At 43.3% G+C, this 27,589-nt stretch overlaps 1 protein-coding gene across 1 annotated transcript in view; it reads right to left on the reverse strand.

The window, feature by feature from the left end:
- LOC121309406 (sortilin-related receptor-like) overlaps positions 1-26,907 on the reverse strand; it is a gene marked incomplete at its 3' end in the record, with an annotated part of 44,287 nt that extends 17,380 nt beyond the window's left edge. The window contains exons 1-15 of the mRNA XM_041242313.1: positions 26,556-26,907; positions 16,892-17,008; positions 14,111-14,236; positions 13,677-13,838; positions 12,382-12,449; positions 10,705-10,885; positions 6,641-6,742; positions 6,130-6,299; positions 5,146-5,338; positions 3,756-3,873; positions 2,358-2,431; positions 1,681-1,769; positions 1,222-1,400; positions 630-816; positions 82-210 (exon numbers count right to left, since the gene is read on the reverse strand). Of these exons, the coding sequence (XP_041098247.1) occupies positions 82-210; positions 630-816; positions 1,222-1,400; positions 1,681-1,769; positions 2,358-2,431; positions 3,756-3,873; positions 5,146-5,338; positions 6,130-6,299; positions 6,641-6,742; positions 10,705-10,885; positions 12,382-12,449; positions 13,677-13,838; positions 14,111-14,236; positions 16,892-17,008; positions 26,556-26,858 (2,198 nt within the window). The remainder of the gene's footprint in view (positions 1-81; positions 211-629; positions 817-1,221; positions 1,401-1,680; positions 1,770-2,357; positions 2,432-3,755; positions 3,874-5,145; positions 5,339-6,129; positions 6,300-6,640; positions 6,743-10,704; positions 10,886-12,381; positions 12,450-13,676; positions 13,839-14,110; positions 14,237-16,891; positions 17,009-26,555) is intronic.
- Positions 26,908-27,589: the final 682 nt, after the last annotated feature.

The following is a 27,589-nucleotide window of genomic DNA, read 5'->3' on the forward strand; positions in this document are numbered from 1 at the left end:
GTGACTTCACCAATGAATAGTGGAATGGTCCAACTTGGGGGCGGGTGGGGGGAGCCGTGCTGCCCTGAGCTGGTGACTCACCCTGTGCTCCTCCGGTATGTGGAGCCCACAGGGCAGGGCACGGGCGGGGCGTACAGCTTCCCTGTGAACTCTGGATCTGGGATACACACCTCCATGAACAGGTCCTCGCTCAGCTTGAAGCCATAATCACTGTGGGGGGGGGAGGGAAGAAGCGGGGTGATTCAACATGCACTGGAAAAGCAATGGAGAGGACTCCCCCCCCAATTCGAGCTCCTGCTAGTCTCACCCATGCTACAGCCACGCAACGCAATGCATGCGGAGAGCAGCCGAAAGAAAATGAACAGGGCTTTCAGAGTTTCAACCACTTTTGGGGGGCGCATCTGTTTGAAAAGAGCAAGTTATACATCATGTTTCTGTATTCGTGCCTGTGATTACTGCTTGGGTTAATTAGAATAGAGGAAACATGTTCAATGTGTGTAGTTACTTTTCAGTGTAATCATTATTGGAATGACTGCAGCATCACTGCAGCTGAACACAACGGCACTGTAACTAATTTCAGCAGAGAGTTCGGATGTAATTGGCCCCAGGGCTGGTATACAGGGAAGTACCATTCGTAGTCCTGCCGCGTGCAGGAGCAGTTGCTGACAGTGATTGGCCGGTCGAAGTCCTCTCCGTTAAAGCAGGTGGCGTGAGCGGTTCTCCTCTTGAACACAGCCTTGCGCCCCAGCAGACAGTCATTGCCGTGCTCGTCGGAAGGGGACCAGGTCTTGTAATCGTTCTCCGTGCACGGCACTCCTGCAAGTGGAAACCAAGAGCATCACCCTGCGCACTTGGTAACAGCGCTCGCTGTTTCAGAGTCTGTGCCAAGTCATCTCTACAGGCCTTATTCGCTTGAAGGCGCAGCCGTGTCTAATCTTAAAAGCTTCCAGTCTCATGTGCAATCCGGATCCAGATGTTTTCTTCATAAAAAGGTATCATATTTTCAAAATCATCTTTGGAGATATAACTTGCAGTTAACTTTTTCAGTCGTATGAAACCGCATTATCTTCAGGTCGCTTTTAAACACATTACTGAATTCTGAAGCTGCTTATCGAAACTTAAACTAAATGGCAAACGTTTTAAATGTCTTGCATTGGTCTATTAACCCGTCCCCTTGTCACTGATCCTGCTCCCAGCATTCCGTCTCCAGCGCTGGCTCACCTAGTGCGTCGGAGGTGTTGAGCTGCAGGAGGAGCCAGCTGTGCCCCTGGTCCGCGTAGGAACCGAAGATGGTGAAGACTGTGCTCTTCTCTCCCGGCTCGGTCAGCAGGCCGTACACATACACGTTCTTATCAGTGAAAGTGAAGCTCGTCCATGTCTCCCCTTCATTGGTGCTGTACCTGAGCAGAGGAAGGGGGAACACACACAGAATCAGACAGCCCTTTCAAAAGTGTGGTGCAGACAGACAGGCAGAGAAAGACACAGACTAAAAGTGAAAAAAATACAAAAAGGTAAATTTTTATAATGGCTACTGCCAAACAAAAACCTGTATGTCAGATCACCGGTAATGAGCTTCAGAAAACTAATATAAAAGCAAGATATTGCAGAACAAAAAAAAAAACGCATCCGATCTTCCAACCGAACTGCAGTGGAAGACTGCTCCCCTTTTCAGGGACTCACTTGAGTTGTTTGGTGGGTCCTCCCTGAGCGATGGCCACCAAGATGCCCCCGTGGTCTCCCCAGCTGTAGTAGTGAGGACCTTCTAAAGCCTGGAAAACAAACCGCATGTGGCATTTAGGATTCTCCAGGCAAGCTGAACAGGAGCTCAGCGGCAGGTAAAAGCAGATCCAGCTACAAGAGCTCGGTATTGGAGAACCTGGGAACCACTCAGAATTACCACTGGCCCCTTTTCTACTCCTGAAGATGGCTGACTGAATCTCTCCTTCAATTTGGAATATGCCGACAGTAATGGAAAGCTGGTCCTTGGTTCCTAATCTGTTCATGTGTTGTGGTTCAAACTCACTCACAATGGTCTCGCCACTAACAGCATCACCTACAGCAAAGGTGCCAGGATGTAGCACTTTATCTAGATTTGAAATATTTGTAGATCTGAAAAAACATACAATGACCTAAAAAGAACCAGATGATTCCTAGTACAATAAAAAAAAGGGGCCATAAATAAATGTTAATAAAAATAATAAGCAGCAACTAAATTGATTTTAAACACACGCTGTAGGAAACTATAGGTTCCTCAAGTTAAGCAGTAGTTCTTCAGTACTATCTTTGTGCGCGCACAACCAGTAGGAACACAGGCCTCAGTGTTCAGTTTTGAGCCAGTGTTGAGGCAGCAGGCTCACCTCCCTCCAGCGGGCTCCGGCGCTGCTCGAGATGTAAACGTTAGGTTTGTTTGCCAGGTTTCTCCCCACAGAACCTGAAACAAAAATCGAGGAAGAAAAACAAGGAGACACTGAGCTGGGAGCTCAAGGCAGCTTCCCTTCCCCTTCATGCATTCAGAGATCACTTCAGTGCTTTCAAACAAGGCTTTATTTCAGCTCATAACACAGCGCGCCAGACCTCACTACTGCTTGTAATTCCGCAATCCGTAATTAACTGCAATTGCAATGCAATTGTAATTGAACCAGCTGCTTCCTATAATAACTGACATGCTTTGCAGCCAGTAAAAGAGGCTTGACCTGAAGAAGTTCGATTTCCTGGATAACAGCAGCAAGCAAACCGGGAACTTTCTTTTGCAAATGGTAGCAGCAACTGTCTGGGTTTTTAAAATGAATACAGAACCTCGCAGTATCAGATCTCCTTTCGAAAGTACGCATTTGGGAGACATATAGAGGATGGACAGGCACAAGAGGAAACATCTACTTTGCGATTAGACTAATACACAGACAGCACCACAAAGCCTGCTTTAACCAATGAATACAAAAGGAATTTCTTCTAAAAGACAGTACACACGACAGGAGAAAAGAATGGCGCTTAACAAGTGTAAAAGCTTAATGATACCGTAGCTAGATTAGATCTGTAACGCTGCCATCCCCGCGGTGCACAGAACTGACTTTTAATATCGTCTGCAATGCCCTCTGGGTGTTTGAGGGAACACAGCAGCTGGGAAGAGCTTTAATTAGAGCCTCTGTAGCAGAACTGCAATCCTCTATCCCACAGACAGGAATGCGGTTTTGATTTTGGGCATGGAAAATGTTTTGTCTGCCTCTTTTCTCTAATAAATTATTCTTTCATTTAAAATTAAACTGTGTGGCGTGCACCTTGAGATTGTGATGTCTAAGCAGAGAATTCAACTGGACAGATCATCCTGAACTGTTTTCACACCCAAAACCAAAAAAGACAAAAAAAATAAAGCTGCGTACACAATTGATTTTCAAAACATAAAACAACAATAATAAAAATAATAATAATAATAATCAGATCTCCTACCCTACTACCAAGCTCAATGCACATAGAAGTTTATATAGGTTCAACTAGCCCCTCCCTAATATATGACTGGCCAATCACACTTGAAGATAAAAATGTAGCACTGACGAACACTCTTGATTGGCAGCAGCCACTGAATTGTATGAGGTCACAGTATCCGGTATTTAATGCAATCCCTGGTGCTGTAAAATGCTCTAATTCAATCCAGCTGTGCCTTACACAACGGTGTTCAAACCCTGACAACCCGACCACAGCAAAAACGCTCCAATTCCTTCTGAAAATCTGATGAGAACGAAGAAGAATTCACGGCGTACCTGTGGCCAGGATGAGGCCAGGCGCTGACTCCTTGGACAGGATGGGCACTCTGCGAAGCTGGATGTTGAGGAGTTGACTCCAGCGCTGGGCGAGGTGCAGAGAGCAGCCTTCGGAGAGCTGGCATGAAGAAGCAGCCACTTGTATTATCCACAGAATGCTTACATTCTCAACAGCATGTGCGTCCGCTACAAACTGTATTACCTGAGATACTGACTGGAGTTGAGGCTCACAGTTAAAAATTACTGGTAGTTTCCACTATAATCTAATCTCACAGGTTTAATAAAACCGGATTTTGACAGCGGTGTTCAATTTATAGTGGGAAACTGTTCCCCAGTTTAGCACAGCCAGGGAATACTTCTCTGTCAGACCGAGGCAATAGTTTCTGACCAAGACTCAACTCCAGTCAATATTGGTGTAATATCCCGTTCCGAGTTATTCTGTACTGGAAGTAGACGGATGTTATTAGGTGTGTCATTGTAGTTTCTGATTAAAATCTCTAGTTACAGTACACTATATTGAAGAGAGGGCAGTTATCTATGTCAGGGTAATAAAGAGATTTAGCGAGCAAGAGTTTTGAGTGACAAAAAACAAGCCACAAATACCCAACCGTAAATCATTCTGCATTTATGTCTCTACACATGTCGGCAGAAAAATGTCACAATAATCCTGCCATCAGGAACGATCCAAACTATAGATTGGCTGTGAACTTGTGTGGTTTTGTGTACAGCGTTATGCACAGCAACCACATCCTTCCTTAGAATTAACACCCAAAACACGGTGTGCTTTCTGCACTGCAGGAAAACAACTTGTTTTTCTGTTTTTGAGTTGTTTCAAGGTTATTCTTGAAGGATACAAATGATATCCTATTACAGTATACAACTACAATAAACACACACACAGTGTTCAAGAACTCTTGTAACTGCAGTAGCTCAACTTATTTGCAGACTGTACACTGCTAATGAAAAATGGGGAAGGGCATATCGGATTGAGTGGTTTGTAAAATGAAGTAAAAAGAAGAACAATAGGTTTTATACGTATCTGCTTGTCTCACTGTGATGAGGACATTCTTCTGCATAAGCTGTTCAGAGTAGCACAATTTGGGGGTATATACAATTCTGTCAATATTTTATGTGTGCATATGACTGATATACAGCAGGTCACGGTTTTACAACTGGGATGGATGATGTAAAGACACAAAGAAAATTAAATTAAAAAGAGAAGACTGCAAGGGCTTATTAACACCACAGGCAAAAATCAACAGCCTCACAGGTAAACATTTCAAGCAGAAATCTCAATGTATTCTAGTCGACACTCAATTGGGTGCACCCCATTTGCAAGGTAACTGCACTGAGAGTCACAGCTCTGGTTACTATGCTGCAGCCCCCCTACCTCACAGTTGACTGTGCCCCCCAGGCTGTCGTAGGCAGGGGGCTGCAGGAGCTCCCAAGTGCCCCCCTTGTCGAAGGTGATGACGGAGCGCATGCTTTCCTCTGTGAAGGAGCCATTTATCAGCGTGGCGATGAACACGCCCCTCAGCCCCTCCACGCGGTGCAGGTCAGCGAAGGGCTCGTTCGCAAAATACCTGGAGAATCACAGGGAGGGATCAAATGTGGAAGAATACAAAACTGCAAATACAACCACCAAAAAAAAAAAGAAAAAAAAGGGAGAAGCCATTGATATTCAGTAGTGGTGTGCTGATATGAGGCTTTCATTGTCAGTTTATGACCTCGCTATGCTTTTCATGCTGAAAGTTAATTTCCATCAACTGGTACTGAAATGTATAAGGCAAGGGAAGGACGGCGTCTCTTGTTTTGAAATCAGCAATGAATGGATGTATTTAACACCTGAAGATAAATACTTCTTAAAAAGCATGCCAGACATAAAAAAGGTCTACAGTCAAGGGGTCAATAGTGCCCTCTGACATCACCCTATAACCAAACAGACCGGACCAGCCACACCATTACAGATTTCTCTGGAAGAAAAACATCAGAAGAGATTAACAAGTAACAGCCTAAATAAAAAAAAACGGACTGCACCATTCAGCTTATAGTAGAACACTGTGGCCTTACAGCTACATGGAGGTCATTTCTTCAACCGATCTTTTCTGCAGCCTTAACCTGGCTGATGGAGAATAGATCATTCTTCACCTGTCACTGCGATCAATGCACAGGCAGCAGCGTGCAGTGCTAGCCCCGCTAGAACAAGCGAAGCCAGTAACTGGAGGGTAATGGATTGAGGTGATCCTCCAGTGAACCAGAGACAGACAGTCATTTCACGCAGTTCGATCTGCCCACACTGCAGGAGACTATGTCTCCCACACAATGACAGAAGCCCTTACGTGCGATTATAAAATGACGCTGATGAACGGAGTACCTCACAAGGGTGTCACTGCCAGACCCGGCTGGGCTGTAGTACAGCATGTTCTCCAGGGACAGGGAGAAGGACAGCCCCTCGGCGTCCGAGATGTACAGGTGGGTCACGCTGTTGTTGTGGTTCACGCACACGAACACCTGGTCCTCGGAGGCGTCTGCAATGTAATATTCCTAAAGAGCAGGCAAGCAAGAGGGGTCAGAGGCTGGGACAGGGGATTAGGAGCAGCAGCACTTGCCACTATGCGGCTTGAAACACTGCACCCAGTCCTCGGTTTAAGAACTACCTCCAGTATATTACTAAAGCGATCAAGAACCAGGAGTTTGATGTTAAACTGTTGTATAGCATGGGTGAAACTGCTATGCAATAGCAGCCTTATGAATAAAATATATTTTGCATGAAAGCAGTACTTCGGGTTAAAGGAACGGTTAACAGGACCCATAGCTGTTACTATGATAGACATTCATTAATGCACAGGGAGACTCCTCACATGAAGCTGGCAGATAGTACTCACAGTGATGGGGTGCCTGGTCATGAACTGGGCTGCTCTCATGGGCTTGCGGTTGTAGGAGACCCAGAGCTGCACAGAGGACTGCTGCTGGCTCCCCAGGAGCGGCTGTGGAGGAAACACAAGGATTAGAGGAGTTTAACATGGGGAACAGACACCAGGGCAGCGACGTCTAGGTGCACACGACAGCCACTGCCCAAACGCAGGGGAACAAGCAAGACAAAAACTAAAAAACACATCAACAACCCAACATGAACATGGCTTTTGAGTTTCCAATATAACAGAGCTACAAGTTCTGTTGCATTCGTGTGCGTTTGGTGGTACTGGCTATAGTCACGCACTGTGTCCGCAGGTACGCACCACGTGAGACACAGACAGAGCACCTTCATCTCAGTCTGCCCTGCAGTCCTGGGCCTCTCTCAAGCGCAGACTGACAGCTGTGTTGAGCTGTGCTTTTACGACGTGTGATAATGTCCACTGGAGGCTTGCCAGAGTGATTGAGAGCACTGCAGCACTGTGGCAGGGGCTTCACAAATCTTTTCTAGCACTCAAGGAGCCAATCTGCTTGCTTCACAGTGTAAAAAATAAATAAATAAACAAATACAAAAACGTGTAAGCAGTCTTAAACAGATCATTACACTTCTATATATAAACAAACTCGCACCACTTCAGCTTCCCTGTAGTTTGTTCAATGATGTGTTCGGCACCCACTGTGTTCCTTCAAAGCTGTTTTAATCTTATTCATGTTTAATTAGAGGAAGTGGCCCTGCGTGTTCTTGCTGTGCTCCGATTCCTCTTATGAATTCCGCTGTGTGTCGTCAGACTGGCAGCGATTTCACAGGAAAGGCTACAAAGCGTGACCACTTTCTTCAGGAAAGCTGGGGTGCCAAAAACCAAACACCACGTTCACCCAGTTATACAAGAACGGAAACCGATTCAACATCAATGTGAGATTTCTAGTTGAAATATTCGTCTTTAAAAGTTTCTTTCAGCAGATAGATAAAACTGAACTACTTTAGCAGCAGCTAGGATAAGTTATTGTTCGAGGCTACTTCTTGCTGGTTTTATACTGCCAAATGTTATAAACTATCTGAATAATGGTACTGTTTAAATCTGTTACTCATACCGTGTGCAGTAAAGGGTACTACATTTTTTATTCAGTACTGGCCAGTTATTAAATTTAAAAGTTTAGTAACTTTTTTATATATTGCAGTTCAATTGTATAATACAATGGACACCGAATCTGAATTATTTGATGGCCTCTATATATGTAAAATGATACACAGCGCTACCTTTAAAAATAAATCAATTCCAAAAGACATAGAACACCCTGCAAGATATCCCTTCACTCAACAAAACCCGCCTGCACAGCTGTGAAGAGGCAGCACACTCAGCTCTGCCGAAACAAGGACCAGAGCTGCTCTCATTTTAAACATGCACGCAGCTAAAAGCCATTGAGAGAGAGCGTGTGTGTGCGGGAGTGAGAACGGGTAGCCTGTCAAAGCACCATGTCTTTGAAAAGACTGGAATTGCTCGAACATTGAAAATGTCCGTCCGTCAGCAGCACTGCTAAATCCCCACTGCCGGGTAATGGATGCGTGACATTTATTAATTAGGCTCGGGCTAATGGAGAGCCTCTGAACTGTGCTGGTGGGGAAGCTGCTTTGAGTTTATTCATTTGGCTCAGATTGCACAGGTTTGCAATGACTTGAGACCAGTCAACATTCGCCAAGCAATCCTCTCGTTAATTACAAACGCCAGTGGTTATTCTATCCTGGCCAATGGCTGAAGAAAAATAAGTTGGTATATGCGATTACGCTACGACTTACTAAAACGACTTGGTGCATTACAATACCTGTAGCTTGATCCAGACCAGGCAGTTAAGTTGGTCTCTTGAAACTCAATTTGAATTCCTGCCTAGCGGATCATTTATCTTTTTATCATGATGATAAAAGTGCAGTGTAATACATTTGGCCTGTTCTCACCACAGGGACCCAAGAGGATTACGAGAGTCGTAGTCTTGGACAGACCCAACCGTCAACTGTTGGTAGTAATTTTACAGAAGCACCTGCCAACCGAGCACCGACATTTAAACCTCTAATCAAAGTTAAATACACGTCCTTCAATTCAACTTCTAGCTTCCTATCCGACTGTCTTTCATGTGGCTATAACCCGATAAAAACTCAGACTGTGAAATAAGTCAGACAAAACAAGAGTCACGCTTCCCAAGTTCAGTGCGAGTCATCTGCTCAGCAAGCACAGAAACACAGACGCAGCACAGATCCCTGAACACGGGCCTTCCTGTTTACATGGGGGGATCAGCAGTGTTATGTTCAGTCTGCAGCTTTCTAAACACCCTCAAGGGATGAATACAACATGTGTAAATATTTACAGTATGTTTTCAAGTATCATGGATATAAATAAACCAGGACTGCAGTGAAATAACTGAAACAGAAAAAAAACCTCAAACTGTCTGGATTAGTGTCTCCAATATATACTCGATTGTCGGGTCAAGAATTGGTGATGCCATAGTAAGAGGGGTTATGTTAACAGATCTTCAGTATTAAGAGCATCCTCTACTGAGGTCACACACGCAGACAGGTTTCCCGATGTAGCCACAGATCCTCATTTCTTGTGTTTAATTTTTTCTACATCGTTTGGAATATTTCACAAGACATGGATTAAAAGTGGCTACTGCTTCCTGGTATAGACAGACAGTAACATCATGTGCTGAAGAGCAAACTCGTGCCTCCTGTCCAGCTGAGACCATGTGACCTGCTGTCGTGGTACGAGGATGCGTCACTTTATCTACAGCGTTGCTTTTGAAATATTTGCCTATTCAAGAGAACAGCCGCTGTTTAAATTTACCAGGAAGCTAATGCTAACATGACTGAATAGACTCTATCTCCTGAACACACAGACAGACACACACACACTCCTCTTCACCACACTGCACACCCAGTGGGATTGTTATTAGGGGGCCTTCAGAAACACAAAGGACAGTGATTCTCCTCCTGTGCCTGAAGACTCATGATAAAGCTGCTCCAATGAAATTTACTGTAGTGGCATTTAAAGCGATGCCGCTGAACGACGGCTATGGGGCTTTGTTAAACACACAGAAGATGCTGGCAGTTACCCAGCACCCCACAAACTTTAACTGAGTGTTCTGTTGATATGAGAAACGGAATAAAAATCTAAATTGAGATTGAGCTTCACAGATGTTTAGCAACGCTGTGGAACCTGAAACAGTGCGACTCGCTCGGTCGTTGGACTTGAATGAATGCAAGACAGCTTCCAAAATCAATCTGTCGGGTCGATGACTGTGAAATATTTGATCAAAAGCTTACTGCAACACTTGCTATACAGTACAGCGACCTTTATTCAAATTCATGTTGGGTTAGGTTTAACGATAATGATGATTGCTCCTTTATTCAAATGCATGTTGGGTTAGGTTTAACGATAGTGATGATTGCTCCCTTTTGCAGTTTCGGTTTGATGTGGCAGCCTTCAGTGCCAGCGACAGACACAGAAGTATGCCTAATCACCAGGAGTCACATAGTTGTTTCTTTTATGTGTTTATTGTACCAACCTGACAAGGAACTGCCAAAACGCTTGCTAATGATTAACAAGAAGCCAGGAGCACCCAGCACTTTGGACTCAACTGAAAACACCTATTTTTCACTGATACAATCTCATAATGACTGCAACTATGAGACACCAAAACACCAAGACACCACTGGAATGCAGACAGGTTGATCCTGCAATGCAGGGCGCTTTCACGGTGCTATAAAATGCTTGATCAAATCAACCCTTGGGGTAAGGAACACTTTTACAGAGAGAGCGGTCAGGGTACATAATGGGCAGCTATATTGTTGATGCCGAATCATGGGGGTCCTTCAAGACCCAACCTGACAGTTCGGAGATCACTCCGCTACTAGGAACCGGATGAGCCTTGATGGGCTGAACGGCCTCCTGTCGTTGCCGCACGCTGTGCAGAGATACAGGCTGCAGTGTATTCCCAACATTGGATATCTATAGATATGAAGCTGCTGCAGAAGGCATGCTCTTACCACAGTCTTGGTGGCGAACATGTACTTGTCCCGCAGCTGGAAGCTGTCCACTCTCTCCAGGAGCAGGTGGCGGTTCTCCTCGCTCTGAAAGAAGTCAGTGCTGGTCAGGATGCTGGAGGAGCCTGTGGGCTCATGTCGTTCCACAAACACAGTGGTGGAGCTGTCATATGGCTCCACTCCCCTGTGAAGAGCAATACACGGAAGTTTAACACCACCACTCCACATGCAACAGTGAAGTAACTGCTGCAAATTTACTTCAAAATTAGGAAGCCAAAAAAAGCCTTCAAGTGCAGGTGTACCAGGGCGACTAATCGATCAGTGCTTCACTGCAAAAGAAAAGCTGTGGTGATCAATAATCTATTTCCGCAGGCTAGACTTATTTCCCCTCTCCCCCCACACCCCCCTTAAACAGAAGTCCCTCTCGCCCCATTCCTGATCTGCAGCCAGATGGACTGCAAGCCGTAAACAAACACACAGAGCACAAACACAACTAGTGGGACTATGTTCTGGAAGCACTTTAAATACTTTTCTGAAAGCGGGATTATCACACGAGAAACAAAGCAAGCAGATTCTACAGCGTTCCACCCAACACAAAACATAACACTGTGTAGCCAATCGGGTGCGATTAGTACACAAGCCCAAAGGGATAAATGTTGCAAATCCGGATAACGTGACTCTGAGTACCGTTCCAAGGACTTCCTACAGAGCATGAAGGGAGTTTCTCATTGCGAGAGAACTGCAAAGGGAAGGTACGAGGTTCTGGCTGCTCAAGCTATGTGAAATGCCATCTTTCATAAGACGATAATAATAGTCACAAGCGAGAGGAAGCCACTTGGCTCCACGGCGCTCACCCGGTTCCTATTAGCTGATTGAGGGAAAAAGTGCCTCTCTAACACAAACGCACCATCCTCAATAATACGCTTTCAGCATCAAGAACCAAAGCAAGCATCATTGCCATCTCAATGTTACATCCATTTCAAGAATGCATGAATGAACGAAAGTGATTACTTCCAGTGTCCCACGTTTATTTGAATAATCTCTTCTTGTTTTATTTATATATTAAGCTTGTTTATGGTTGTATGTTAAAGGGAAGCATACAGCTATTATATAGGACTATAGGATTATATTATTAAATCCTGTGGTAATACAGCATGGTGCGAGACTCTCTCAAATGTTCTCTCATCTTTCCCCAACACTAACTGGGGCATTTGAATAAGCAATGCTGCTACATCAGATGAACGTGGCTTGATTGGAGCACCACGCAGTCTAGATTACAGAGGAAGTAACAGTAACATTTTGACTGGATTTGTTTTATGTACCATTTCTGGGTTCTGGAGAAATCGTTTTTCTTTAAATCTGCCATCATCAGGTTTTAAGCTCGTCTGAAGAATCCTAAATGCCAGGACTGAACTCACTACCTGGTTCCATTAAAATCACGCCGAAAACCTTCTAACTCCGCCAGTCTCACCTTGTCACCGTCCCTCTCTATGAAGAGCTGGTGGTTCATACTGTCACATGATTAGAATCAAAGGAACTCTGAGCTTGTCTGGCGATCCAGACTGGACAGAGTCAGGCGACCAAGAAGAGCAATAATACTGGATCAACAGACCCCAAAATCATAGCAGTAAAACAAAAATATACTTGAATGAATTATTTTAAAAACTTCACTCCACTTACCAAAAGTACGATTTCACGTGCTCCTGGATCATCACCCAAGTCTGGCCAAAATTATCGGACTTCCACAACTAGGGCAGGAAGAAAGGTAGACAAGCAGAAAATAACCCTTAGTTGAGAGGGTGGGTCAGACAGTCCCCCCGCCACCCTTATGCTTAAAAATACAATATGAACTATACAAAACATAAGATTATGCTACATAAGATTAACTACAGCATAAGATTGGGAGGTGGCTGGCAGGCCCATCAAGGCTAATTCTTTGCACACCTTTGTCAACACGAAGGAGATCTAATTCAACAGGAAGGAGATCTAATTGTTTTCTTAACGTTCCTCGTGCATCTGACTTTACTACTTCCATGCACGTATGCATCTCTGTGGAAAGTCCATACTGCTCTGAAGTTATTTACACAGCTTCTATTTACGTCCTCTTGTTCTACCCCTCAGCGCATTATAAAATCCCCTCCTTCCTGTCTATTCCAGGTTGAAGACGTAATTCCTTTAGCCTGTCCTCATAGCTTCTGTCATTAATTCCTGGGATCAGCCAGGTTACCCAGCCTAGTATCTGTTTTGTAGCAAGGTGACGAAAGCTAGACAGAATTGTAGGTAGAGCATTAGTAGTCTTAACATCACTTCCCTAGCCTTGTACCTCACATAATGACAAAGAGGTGTAGCACTCATCAAGAACTGCTGAGGTGCACAGTTATAAAAAACAAAAAAACAAAACAGATACATTCAGAAAATAAAGGTTGATTGACGGCACTCTCTCAGATTAAGTCCAGAAATGTGTCTACTAAATACACGAGTAACAAAAGACAACCTTGTCAGCAAACCTTTAATATCTGCAAAAGTCATGGCCGGTGTGTGGGTACTACAATCCCAGTCTGTATCTAGCAGGGTTTAGGACCCAGGGGAGCCCTGTGCAGGCAAGCATTCAGTGTGCCAGGCAAGTTCACTGCAGTACTTAGCAATGCACCTGCAGGTCTGCTGGGAGGGACTGCCTTCTGTTTCACTAAACTTACCATCTGTTGCAATAAAAAATGAAAAAATTACAAAAAAAAATACCCAAATCTCACCCTCACAATGGGGAGGACTCGACTTTTACACAAGCGAATGTGGTCGAATGACAACATTCTAATAAACATCTCTTTAATAACTAAAAGCAAATAAGCATTTTCTATTAGTTAATTCTACATGGATGAGGTGTTCCGAACAGCTTTTTCCAAGTCATTTCAAAGCCCAGACCTGTGGGATTTGAGAGCTGTTTGGCGTGTCAGACTCGTCCTCGTGGAACAGCTCACCTGCTTGTCAGAGCTGGAGCCGTCGTAGCCCAGGACCAGGTCAGGCTCCTTGCTGTGAAGCAGCAGGTCGGTGGCTTTGAAGGGCACAGGGATTGCCTGGATAGTTTCACAGAAGTCAAAAGTGATCCAGAGGAAGGAGTTGCTGGGGTCTGCAAAGATGTACTGCAAAGAGAAAGAGTGTCAAACTCCTTGTACAGTAACACCAACATGGGTAAGAAAAAACTGTTTGGAAGACTAGATTCAATTTCAGTTTGAAGCAGGCTTCGTATTGGTGCAGCTTTAGTTCAGTTTCACATTTTACAAATGACCCAAGAGTGTATTTCTGTTGATATGCCTAGAGTTTAAGCTTCGTTCTAGACTGATGCGGAAATGGTAGTAAGTCATCACAACAGTAGCAGCTGACAGGAGGAGGGTAAAGGAGCTGCTTTTCTTACCCGCTTGTTGTCTGCCGGGCTGTGGTAGAACTGAGCGATAGCCTGCTGACCACCGGAGTCTTTTGGGAGCTGAAATTTGTCCGATATTTGTTCGAATTTCGTTCCATAGTCGTAAGAGACGTACACCTGAAAACGAACAAAACAAAAGTCTTATTGTCAAACACAAAAAGCCAGCGGAACGCTTGTGCAGTAAAAAATACTTTGAGGTACAGCAGGCAAATTCACTTGCCTCTAGAGAGCTGGGTTCGAATCCAGCTATGAACTTGAGGTCCGGCACTGTGCCTTACTGTAACCAGAGCAACAGTCGCTAAGCAATAAACGTTCAAGCACCAAAGAGAAAAAAAAATGCAATTGGTAACCACTGTCTACTCTTCCCATATTTGACAGCAGACCCTTTCCTGGTTAGACACTTAGACACACAGCACTGTGGATCACTTCAAAAGACCCTCGGAGCCTGTGGAAGTAAATGGAGAAAACTTGTTTTCGACTCAAGCGTGAGCTTGCAGTCAAGTGGAAGTATTTCCCAAAAGTCAATTTCAGTATACTGTTTTCACACTGGCACTTTAGAGCAGAGCTGAGTGTGCATTCAAGCAAGACCTTCAACCTGCTCCTTTCAACCTTCCTTAATGCATCTTTCAGTGAGGCCGAGGACTGGATGAACTAACCCACCTCCCGGGGTAGTTTCCTGCAAACAAACTAAACCACATGTGCAGATCACAGAAGTGCACTGAACTGCAGAGTCAACACTGAAGAAAAACAAACCGCACCCAAACCCAAGATCTGGTGTGAACAGAACAGGTAGAAAAACTGCATGAACTACTCCTGGATTAGACTAACAGATTCAGTGAGACACTCCAGCACAGCTTTGGTTGTCTCAGTGTTCAAATGACCTGAATTCAGCTGGGTCCGAGATGGGTTTGTGCTGCTTGACCTGCTGAAAAAGTACATTTACTCACAGCACTACAGACACAGTACAGTTATGGAGAGTGATGTGCATTTAACCGTTTACCTATGAAACACTACAAAGAAATGCACAGCAATGCATCGTGCCCAGTACGCAGCGAGAATGTAAAATAAGCAGTCAACAGCTGAAGCAAACAAAGCAGCACAAGGTCGCTGGTGAGAACATAAACTACACTTGCTCGCTTGCTCAGCATAATGCCAGCACATGCAATGACACACTCCCATCAATCTGCACAGCAACTGCTCCTTTAACAGATCACAATGGATGCAGAACGAGACGGCTGTGCTCATCTGTTTCTGCATAACCTTTCAGCACTGAATATACATTTTACTGAAATGTTGCTACTTTGACTTCCTAGGACTTTGATTTTCCCAGTAACTGCAATGCAAAAGCACGTCCTTAACACAACCCTGTTCCTCACTGCCTCACCAAAGCAGGCTTGGCATATCTTGCAATGAAAGCAGGACTCGTTTCTCAGCAATGTTATTTAAGGGTATTCCCATGAAACGTAGAAATGGAGCAAAGGCAATTAGTTTCCTACAGCACTGGAGAAATCTCGAAGAGCAGGTTCAAAAATCATTAATAGATTTTATTTATTTATTTATTTATTTTTTTTAACTGTTTCTAACTTCACGTTTGCATTCCTCGAAATACTTAAAACATAATAAATTAAATGACACACGTTTGACTTCAAGGTCTTAAAACATTTGCCCTTCAATGGATTACTTTTCTTTTCGGATTTCTAAAATGTACCACTCTCTCCCTTGACGTGTATGAGCTTGTCCAGTCCATTCAAGTCATGTGACAAACGACCTTTCAGCTCTGCTGGCCCTTACCTTATATACCGAGCGATAAAACAGCCGAGGCCTGTTAAAAGATCACATTGTCACATGAATAATAAGGAGGTCTGTTCCACACTGGCAGGCAGGACCTAAAGACTAATGAAGAGCCAGGTAAAGACAGACACAGTAGAGACAAATTATAACTGTACTGGAGCAACAGAGCCTGGAAGCGCTCTGAAGAACTGCACAAAATAGTATATAAAAAGCAAGGACAATGTACCAAAAAAATATTAAAATAAAGCCGCTTATTATAGAACGAATATCAAAAACTTTTACTGAACTCGCTTAACCAGTATCACCAAGCTAAACCAGTGCTTGTAACCACTGCTGAGATATCCGAATGCTTAACCAACCGTGCCCCTGGGTGTGCCTGAAAAACGAAAAGGATAAAAACCCATTAAGAGTGTTTACAAAAGCCATTACTCTCGTCCCAGAGCAGTTTCAAATGAAAGGCAGAGGCTGTGAAGATTAGGAACCCCCAGGGGAGACGAATCAGCAGAAAGACACCTGCAGGAGGGCAAGAGCAGAGAAGAACGTGTGTGGCTGCAGCTCAGGGATCCACATCCAGCTGCACCCAGGAGGTGATGCTGCACTCCTGGGCAGAGAATAATGAAATCACACTCCCCCACTGCAGAATCGCAGGATGCATTTATCTGTTACATCTTCATCTAGTTCTTCATAATCGTATTACGGGGAGCACAGACCAAGGTCACGTGTGGGTTTTATAGAAGCATACCGAAGGCAGCACATGTGTTTACTTGAATTAAGTCAGTCTCTCTCTGTCTCTCTCTCTCTCTCTCTAAAACAGAATTACATTGGAATACAGTTTTATCAAATGCTACAGAATTTTAGACAGAGCAGTAGATTAGAACACTTGTATTGGGATCAAATGGACTAGGCATACGAGGGGATAAAGAGCCATACAAATAAGAGATAGGAACATCACGCAAGTCACTGGATTGATTGAATACGCACCGAGCTTCGCTTTGCCCCCGGCGCTCCAACGCTGTCCCTGGCAAGCGCCACGATGACTTTGCTCCTCTCCCCAGCCCAGTGGACCACCATCTGATTGTGGGAGTCATTCAGATTGGCCTGCAAGGGAGGAAAGAGCTGGTGAAGGACGGAACATTCATCATTCATCATTCATCCATCCTGTCAATGCTAATAATTCTGAAGCAAGTGCGACGGCAGAGGAGCGTACTCCTGAGCCAAACAAAGTGATTGTAATGACAGCAAAGGAGCTGCAAATACATCCCTTGATTCTGTCACTCTCTCTATCCTCTAGTAAGCAACCTCTGAACTTTAGAGCTTTCAAACTCAGTTTAAAAACAAATACCACAGGCAGGCAAAACACTTTAAAACAGACGAATGTACTGTCGTGCATTTACCAACGGTGCGGGAGCTGCGTAAGAAAGGAGGAGTCAACGAGGCAGACAGAGAACCAACAATTAAACATTTTATTACAGCTCTAAACAGCTCTCCATGTGTCTTCAGTTCTGCAGCGTTTGCCCTATTTTAATCTCTACAACCAATCAGGGGCGTGCATTACATTCACAACGTCTTGCACAGCTGAATTACATGCATTCCATTGCAAACATATGCACCACAGAAATAGGTATCTATTTAGGTGAAGAATGCATTAAAGATGACGCATACAAAACCTGTTTGCTCCATTACCCTACTGCACATTATGTGAAGACATGTGATTTTAATGTTAACTGAAACTCTTTGTGTTTGCAATAAATCAGTTCTCCAATGCAGCACTATGAAGAGCAGAAGAAAGAGCCTTGTAGAAAGAAGAGCTCAGAGGAATGAATGGGCTTGTTCTGTATGTAGTGAGCATGACAACTGCCTTGATTTTGAGCTTCAAACGTTGAATCATACACTCCAAACTTCCTACGTACATTTCAGACCGCACGTGGCTGTAATCCGATTCTGCAAATATGTTTAACTACCCGGTACGGTGTGATTATCACGGCATACAGCAAGTCACTTGGACGACAATACAAAGACGACAACGTTGGACAGCCCCTGCAGATTGATCTTTAAGCTGCCAGAATTGTTTTGTGTCGATATTAAATTAAAACCCATTTCCTTGATTCTCAGCCTTTTTTTTTTTTTTTTAGCTGGAAGTCATAAAGTATTTATGCAAGATCTTACAACATGTGACAAGTGAGAAATTATTTAACACAGACAGCAGATGTAGCAGGTTAGAAACGATCTTTTTTTTTTTTTTTTTTTTTTTAGCTGGCATGGAAAGATTGTTGACAGTGAACGGAAGCCAAGCCCACAGCCTTGGCAGAGTCACCAGCCACACAAACCACATTCACCGTCAGCCTCGTGAACTGCCTGCCAAGAGCCCGGATTGGTGGTGAAGGTCAGAACTCGTAAGACCTGTCCGTGGGGGCTCAGTGAAGACAGACACACCACAATGAGGTTTACTGGTTTCAGTGTGGTTTTATATCCCTGAATGTTTGCCTGAGCTGTTAACCCACCAGTGGCCCCCACACTAGAGGCGCAATCAGCAACCAGTTTCCTGATGTAATATCATATACTTGATCACGATTCACTGATACAGGACAAATCGTTATTCGCTGCTAGACTGTATCCAGTTCTGCTGTGCCTCGCCTTTCAATTAAACCAGCTCAAAAAAAATCAATGCATTGAGAAAATGCCTGAACTCTTCAAAAAAGCCTTCCAATACAATTGAAAATGTGCTCCCCCCCCCACCCCCCAAACGTATTTTAACATAAAATACACACAGCACTTGTCGCTCCTGTTCATCAGATTAGTCTGCGCCCCACTGGCATTGTTCAGAGATGAAAATTATGTGAAAACAAGGTTAGGAAAAGGTCAGCATGCAGCTACCAGCATCGACAACAAAATACAAAACCCATAAGCAGATGAGAAGCACATACTGTATGGAAGCTACTGCAAATACTGGTGATACTGGGTAGTTACAGTATGTGAGCCTCAAAGAGGGCAGCAGGGCAATTACCTGATCAATGAATGTTTAATTGAGGTTTGCAAAATAAAAACACCTATAGCTACAATTGATCTATAACCCACACTGTTGTGTAATCAACACGATTTAAGATAATCGTGATAATCATTAAACACTTCATAAAATCGTCTGAAATTCACATGTAACTAAAATCAGAATTGTCGTTCAGTCCGGTTTCAAAGAGGAATTGGTGGGCAGTGATAGACACACCTCCTTTCTGCTCACGGCACAGACAGACACAGCAGAAAACCACAGCGTTCCCCTCCTACTCAGCGCGGCCTTGACTGCTTCTTCACTTGTCATTCTGTCTCTTCAATTGACAAGAAAACGAGAAACTGAACAAAAACAAAGCCTTCCCGTGGGCGTGATATCAGAGGCAAGGCATCAAACTAAAAACCTCACTCAAAAAAATTAGGAAGCTCCCATACAGGGCACAGGGAATATTAGGAGTAAAACATCTCGTTTTTTAAAAAAGCATTTTAAAAAAATGGAACAAAAGCTACAGGTTAATGTTTAAATAAATTTTAAAATCTGAGAGGCAATTTTCTTGCTCGTTCATCTTGTCTGTATAACCCTGGAACAAACGGAGAGAAAAGACGATACTGTAAAATAAGCAAACCAAAATGTTTTTAAAATGACTGCCACAGAAAGGTTAACATCTCTCTGAATGGGCTGGCTTAATAATGCTCTTTTCAATCTGGGTGCTTTTTTAATTGTCTTGGAAATGCAATTAGCCTGGTGCCATGTATAAAATCGTATATTATGATATAGCAGATAAAGAAAAATAAATAAACAGCAAGCAAATTGGATTTCCATTATCAACACCATCAGGAATAACTACAACAGCATGTAATTCCTTCAATGAATTAGGAGGTTATGATGAACACTACCGTATCAAACTCCCAGAATCCTTTCTGAAAACAACATCTATACATCTGTTTAACAGCATATACTGGCATTGCATCGTTGCTAAAAAAATTATAGAAGTGAAGCCAATGTTTATTCTAATGAACTGAACCGAAGGTTTTGAAAGCCTTAACAAGCAAAGCTGTATGTCGGCTACAGCAGCTGACACAAGAGGACCTAGTGAAATCTAAATCAGCTTGAGTAGGTGTCAGGAGGGGGACTAACTCAAGCTTTTCATCCCTTTCACCTCAGGAGCTGGGGTTCGAATCCAGCTTGGGTCGCCGGTAGAATTAACCTCCATGTACCAATGCGTCAGTGTCTTTACAATGCATCGTATCGTGAGCACAGCTCATTGTAGTTCAACTAACGCTCCTCAATGAAGAACACATGTTTTGTCTTTTAACAAAATACTCTATTATTAAAATAATCATTTGAATTCAGTACGTTTCATACTGCACAAGAAGGTCATCAGGACCACCATGTGTGTCGTGACACATCTTGTTAATCATCTAGATATCGCGATATATCGTGACATCTATGTACCATTACAGCCCTATCATTCAGCCATTATTCCCATTAAACACCATTTCACTATTGACCCAACAAAATTCTAACATTGCAACTGTCTCCTGGGGAGGGCTGTAGGTAACTGATTGACAGTTATTTAAAAAAACCACACAGCCAAAACAAAACAGCACACCAGGGCAAAAGGTTTACTTCTATAAGTTTGCAAAAAGTTACAGGGATTGTTAAAGTTGTTGCAGCTAAAAAAAAGTTACAAATACTCCTGTTGCATAGCAGTTGCAACACCCATTCCAGGTTTTACTACAAGCTTGATTAGCCAGTGTGTAGGTGTGTCTTATTAAACTCGCAGCAAAACCAAGGATGGATCAGACTGCTATGCAATGGGAGTCTTATTCACATCCCTGTTACTTGTCGTGCACTTTCATTCATTCTTTCAAAACATGATCTCTGGTACGATACCAGGTTAAAGAAATCTGTGCTTTTTCAAGCCTTGCTTCACGGTTGCACTTCACTGGAGAGCGAAATTGTCCCCACACTCTGAACACCTGTCATGAACTAACAAGCTGCTTCCCTTATTGGCGAATGTGCGTTGAACCTGTGGGAAGTGAAGCAATTGCAGACTTCCTGAGAGGAAAGCATAGAGAGTGAACTTCCTTTAACATAGTGCTCTACCAGACCAGATGTCATGTTTTAAAATGAAAACACTTTTTTTCTGTAACACGTGTTTCTTTCAAAACCACACATTTGAGGCCGAGATGCAGCTAATGAAAGACAGGCAGTTTAGGGATTTATTTTGTTGGCTACAACCGCTTAACAGAGAGGATGCGACATGCAAACAGTCAAAAGAGAGCGGTAGCTAACATAAGACTATCATAATTCACTGTAATTGCAATGCAGCTAATTTTAATTATAGCAGAACCTTGGCACGTCTGCACAGTTGTATTTGTACCATATAACTGATCAATTACATCTATTTGTTATTCAATCATTCTTGTGTATTTTCAACCACTTTCGGTGACCCCATTTGTTTGAAAAAAAAAAACTGTTTCTTTATTTTCTGTTCTGCGATTACTCAGAATGAATAATATGTTAAATATGAGTAGCAGTTTGTTACCTTGTGTAACTAATTATAATTGAAATTACTGCATCATAATTGTAATTGAACCGCGCTGCAGCTTCAGCAAACACCTGTGCTGTTGCGATTGCAGCTCTAACGGACCTCAGGTTTGATGTCAGCATGGTGGCGTGCCCCTGTTCACTTTGCATCCACAGCACGTACCACAGCACAGCAAGCCTATAAAGTGTGTCTAGCTTTCCTACTGTTTATATCCCTGCGCTTGATTCCTAGCTGCGCTGCTGTATCGGTATATCACGCTACAGTGTAGCAGGCAGCTCCAGACCCTGCACTGGAGATCAGCTCCATGACTGCAATTAGAATAAACAGCGGCACAACATCGACCGGAGAGCCAGGGACATAAAAACAGGGCGATAAATCCAAGGAGCTGCCGAATCCTTACCAGATTTAATAGACTAAAAGCTAATCAATCAAGGTCTTTCCTTGAAATCCACTGCCACTCCGCAGAACTAAAACAAAAAAAATAATAAATTCATAACACACACAAGGGGCGGTGTGCTGCTATGTCCTTCAGCTCTGAATCTCTCTTCAGTGTGACTATTTCGGTTTAATGAGTACTTCCATTGCAATTCAATATATTGGTCTCAAACCTGCAGTTTTTTCACATGTACAGTAGGTCGTCCTAGGTGATGAGTGGTCCTTTTTTTTTTTTTTTTTTTTTTTTTTTTTAAATAACTGTCTGTCCTCCTTATTGCATAGTTGCATGCATGTTGCCTCTACTTCCTAGTTCCCTTTCCATCATGTGTCAACGCAAAGTTTTCACCTCTACTGATCTCTTCACTCTAATAAAAGACCAGCAGTGTTGAAGTCACATTGCAATTGGATCAGACAAGCACGCGGCTATTTTAAGTAACGCACAGTGTTACTTTTGAACACTGGGGGAGTGTATCAGTAAGCAAACGATACAGTATTTGCTTGCATTGATACAGAAGACAGTAACGTCTGCTTATGGTGGCTCTAATGTGCTGCGTCTCGGATATCCCATCACTGTGCTGTGCGACGCAGGGTCTGCTATGAACCTAAACACCAGATGAATGATGCTGCCTTTAATGCAGGCTTCTGTTTTCCAGCCAAAAAGTCCCTCCGGGAGTAGCGGCTTACACCACAGGACTATCCTTAACACACAGTCTCATGTAAATCAATGGAGCTGCTGCTGTGTGTGCTGCATTGTGACTCCAGCGTGCTTTTAAAAAGACTGATCCCATTACAATACAAGCAGGAGAGACACTCAAAACAATAACCACAAAGCAAACTCGAAATGGGAGTTGTCAAGATAAACCATATTGCTTGTGCCAGCAGCAAAATCATACAAGAACCCCCCCTCACACGCACAGGTCAATAAGCTGTTTGAGGAACACTACAGTTCTGTAGCTAGTGGGATAAACTTTCTTATCCTCAATACCACAGGGAGTCAATGGGGGAAAAGGTTATCAGCACGCTAATATCATTTGATGAGCGGTCACAGTGGGTTTCCACCCCACTTAATATCACATTAGTAAAAGTTTAAGGACGTTGCTGTGCAGTATTGAAATGTTCTGCCATTTACTGTGAGTAGCACGATACAGGAGGCCCTGCGATGTGTATGGTAGCAGACTATCTGTTTTACTATTACGAGGGGTATAATGGTTCAATCTGCATTGAGAAGTGATGCTTTCTTCTCATGAGATATCGTATCGTGACAGAGGTATCGTCAAGTGTGTTGCACAGTCGGTATGGATACATCCTCTCCCTTTCATTTCATTTGTGTCTTGCAGCAATGCACAGCCCAGAGGTCTGCCACAGAGACTGAAGGGGGAACTGGTTCTTCTGCTTTTACACAGAGCGCAAAACAAAATGAATCATGCATTTCAAAATCCAAAGTACAGGAAAGGCAGATTCTGAGAGAAGTGCCAGAGCAACAGAACCCTGAACCATTTCCAAAACACAAGAGAAGCAGAAAAATACAATAAAATATGCTGATAGCTTTGGTTTATCACTCCTTAAAAAACAGAAAAACATTCTAAGTCCACCGCTTGTGCAAGGCACCCAGTACACGCTGGACTAACGGAGGTACCGAGCCAGAGAATGGGGCCGGATCTCAGGCACAGATCCACGTCACTGCAGCCGGTCTCTTGCCCCCCTCGTTTTCGAATGCACAGCCCTGGGGCTTACCCACAGTAAACAGGTGCCACCGGCTGTGCAAACAGTTAAACCCTTCCTACTGCAATAGTTGACAAACAGTAAATAATTCACTTTTGGTCATTCCAGTTTTTCCTCCATATTACAATCAAAACAGGGACTGACTGTATACGCTTGGGTTAAATATACAAATGGACTTCCTCAAGTCAATTCTGTCTATAGGAGAAAACCTCTCATATTTATCATATCGACGTGTTCTTTTCTGATCTCAAATCAGGGGTAATCTTGTCAAGCTATCCGACCGTTTTTTTTTTGTTTTCTCTATCCTTCCAAGCGGAAGTCTTGCTTTTCTACTTTCACCTGAAGAGACCTTTGAGGTCTTGAAAGCTTGCTTGTTGTTTATTTAGCCCAGTAAATGGTATCACATCTCCTTCTCTCTGTCTGGTTCTTTGTCCAAGATGAACTCTGAATGACTGCAGAATGAAAAAACAAACAAACAAACAAACAAACAAACGCATCGCTTGTGAAGCGTGCCATAGTTTCCACATACAAATGGGTTAAACATGTTTGCAAGGCATGAAAAATGCAGCAGTGCACAGATCCACCTTTTCACTTCCCTTATTTTTAACACCATATGGGGTGCTACAATACAACGCCACTGCTGCAGCAGCTTGTTCCTTTGCAGACATACAGGGATGTGTCAGAGAGAGATTAAATCATAGGAGACCTGAAATTAAATGAAAGGAAAAAAAACATGGTGCAGTAGCAGGGATCCAGGCTGTGTCCTCCTCCTCCTTTGTGCTTTGATTCTCATAAGCCCTGTAGACCGTAATCTCCAGGTAACGGCTCTATAAATAATCAGATTGCCAAGTGGCAGGGGGATCAGAGGTGAATCATTCACCCCACGAGACAGCTGCTTTACAGAGACTGGCCTTGATGCAGAAGCCAGGCAGGCAGAGCTGACAAACACAACAGAGAACAACAAACACAGCATAAACCACTAGCAAGTACGTTGCCACGGCTGCAGTTTCAAAATCAGAGCTATCACTATGACTAAGAAGCTAATGACTAGGCTGCATTATCACTATGTGCATAACAATACGACAATGAAAAGTTTCGTGAAAATCAGTTTTAGACCTAGATTTACAGTAATCAGGTATAAAGCAAATGAGGTGTTCTTATCACGGCACATCAAAATGACTTGCAGGATGCCAAGTGTAGCAAACAGACAGCTGTACAGACAGACAGTTCCATATAGGCTAGCCCCACTATCTGATGCACCCAATAACTTCTGCATGACAATGCTGATATCAGGTTTCACCAACAGTTTCCCAGATACATGGAAAAATGTAAAGCGAGAATGCAGGTCGTTTCAGCTGAGTAAAATGAAGAGGTGTTATTAATAAGACATGACTGTGTGTGTGTGCTAACTCCCAACGCTCCGGCCCTGCTGCCTGTCACTGCGCGCTTACCAAGAAACTCGTGATCTCGACAACACAGCTCTCAAGCCACAGCAGGAAGAGATACAACTGCCTGACATGCAACACAAACGACTAGTTACTGGGTCTTTAGACACATTAACATTTATCAACTGCAATCTGAAATTGCAGCAGTGTAGAGCGTGTGTGCGCCATAGCTGTAAAGAGAGCTAAATTAGCTGGTATACTTTAACAGTAGTCAGGGTCACACAATATAATCATTATCAAATATATTAGCAGCTTTGTCAACAGGGGTCATAAACAGTTTTGTTGTGTACGATCTTATCTGGCCCATTGTGACATAAAAGGCCTAATCTGTAGACTGAAGATAGGGCCACCCATGTAAAGCTGTGTGTTGATGCACAAGAAGATTCACACGAAAGGTTAAAAGCGAATTCCATATTTGATCAGGAGTTATCAAAAGTGGGAACAAGAAAGAAATCACGCAGTCAAGCATTAGAAATGGTGTAGCCTACATATTTATAGACAGGGGAGCCTCCTCTGCTTTAGTAAAATATTTTGGTCCAAGTTAAAGTTTTACAAGCAATGCTCCAAACTAAAACCAGAGACTTGTCTACAGTAGACCAATTTGCATGAAGTGAAAAACAGCTAACTGAACGCCAAGAGTTTCCCTCTAGACAGAGCAATATGCGCAACCCTTTTAAATATCAAGGGCACTGCTGCTGTCAACCACGATCTGTTCGTCACAAACATATAATGAGTTTGCACTTCACTAAGGTGCGTGTATTCCCAGTGTAGTTTAGATTGGATCTGAAAGCAGCAACGCCAAAGGTGCGACTCTGCTTGTAACCTGTGAGCAAACGCAGGCCCCTGCATTAGACTCAAACGTTAAGGTTAATGATAAATGTCCTTTTCCCTTATGGGAACTGCTCCATACACGTAGTAGCATCTTAAAAAATACTAATAATAATAATAATAATAATACAGTAGCTACACTCGTATCCATAGGAATTATTCAATAACGAGTCAATAAACTAAGTACACGGAAAGACGAATTTACTTCTAGGTTGCTTTGTAAACACGACACACTGGCTGTGCCTTTTAAAAACACTGTCAAACGCAGGGCAGTGTTTAACAACTCCCTTTTCTAAAGCTCGCTTGTTTTAAATAAGTCATTTAAATATAAATAAATAAAATGAAATAGTGCCGGGCTGCATGTGGTAGTTTTCTGTCCGCAAAGGAGCGGCACTTTCAATATTTCCAATACACAGGATTATAAAGTGACATGACATTTTGTTTGCAGGTTTGTTCATGAATATCGCTTTTAAAATAAAAACGTTCAGTGGGGCATAAAAACACTACTTGAACGTGCATTTCTTATTTATAATCGGTTTCTTAATTATAAGCGCTTTATTAAAAAATATTACATTCATAACGTAAATGTTTGTTCTGTTTTAATCCTATATCTAACCCATGCATATTGCATTTTAAGTTACGCTGGGTCTCACTTGCCTCCCCGTACACCTTTATCAGCTGCGGTTCCGCGGCGCTCCTCCGGCTGCGGTGCGGCTGCTGCCTCGACTCCGCTCTGCGCTCACGGTCTCCCCGCACAGCTCGGGTCCAGCCCCCGCTCCCGGCTCCGAGGTGCCCACTCTCCGCGTTCACCCGGGCAAAACCCTTCTCCTGCGGCAGGGATAAGCGCAGATCTCTGTGCAGGTGTAGCGTCTCAGTAAAGGACCCGGGAATTATATTCAGTATGAAATACAGCGTTAGCACTACCGGGACTCGCACCCTCAACGCCTGCCGTGTCGCCATGTTTGTTAGGCGCCCCGGTTGATGCGTGGACTCGCCCCCCGGCGGAGACAATTTGAACTGCGGCCGCCGGGACCGATGCAGCGGAGGAGGTGCAGGCAATCGGAAAGATAAACGAAAACGCATTCTCAAATTAAACTGAGCAATGCTTAACACACCGCGTACATCAGTTTGAATAAAGTCGTGTTATCGCATCCAAATGCGCAGTAACATTATAAGGTAACTGCTGTGAAAATAACGCACAACATATAGACATGAAATCGATTTGAACTGGATATCACATTGAATAAGAAGCAACATACATGTAGGCTGGGTTCTGTTCTTTTGCATTATTTTACAGCTAATCAACGTTTGTTTTTTTCCCCCACTATATTATTATTATTGTTATTAGCATTGCTTTAGTATAACCCCATGGTGCTACTGGCATTAATATAAAGACCCTTTGGCTAATCTGGCCTATATTACATTATGTTTGAGGCCAGCAACGGGAACTGAAGAGACTCATAGTCCAAGAAGCTACCCCAGTGTTATCTATTAATAAATAACCCTTCCACTTCTGCATTTTAACCCCCTGTCTGGACTTCACAATGACACAGACTACATGCTTTGATTTATAGTTGGTTCTCAGCTGTATTCTATGATTCTCTCAATAAAGGTGCCGCCCTGTAGAAATTAACCTTTTCACCACCAGGTAGCTTTTAACCTGTGACTTCATGTTCACAGCATGTTACAAT

This window comes from Polyodon spathula, unplaced genomic scaffold, assembly GCF_017654505.1.
Source record: "Polyodon spathula isolate WHYD16114869_AA unplaced genomic scaffold, ASM1765450v1 scaffolds_1271, whole genome shotgun sequence".
In the NCBI taxonomy this organism is placed as follows: domain Eukaryota; kingdom Metazoa; phylum Chordata; class Actinopteri; order Acipenseriformes; family Polyodontidae; genus Polyodon; species Polyodon spathula.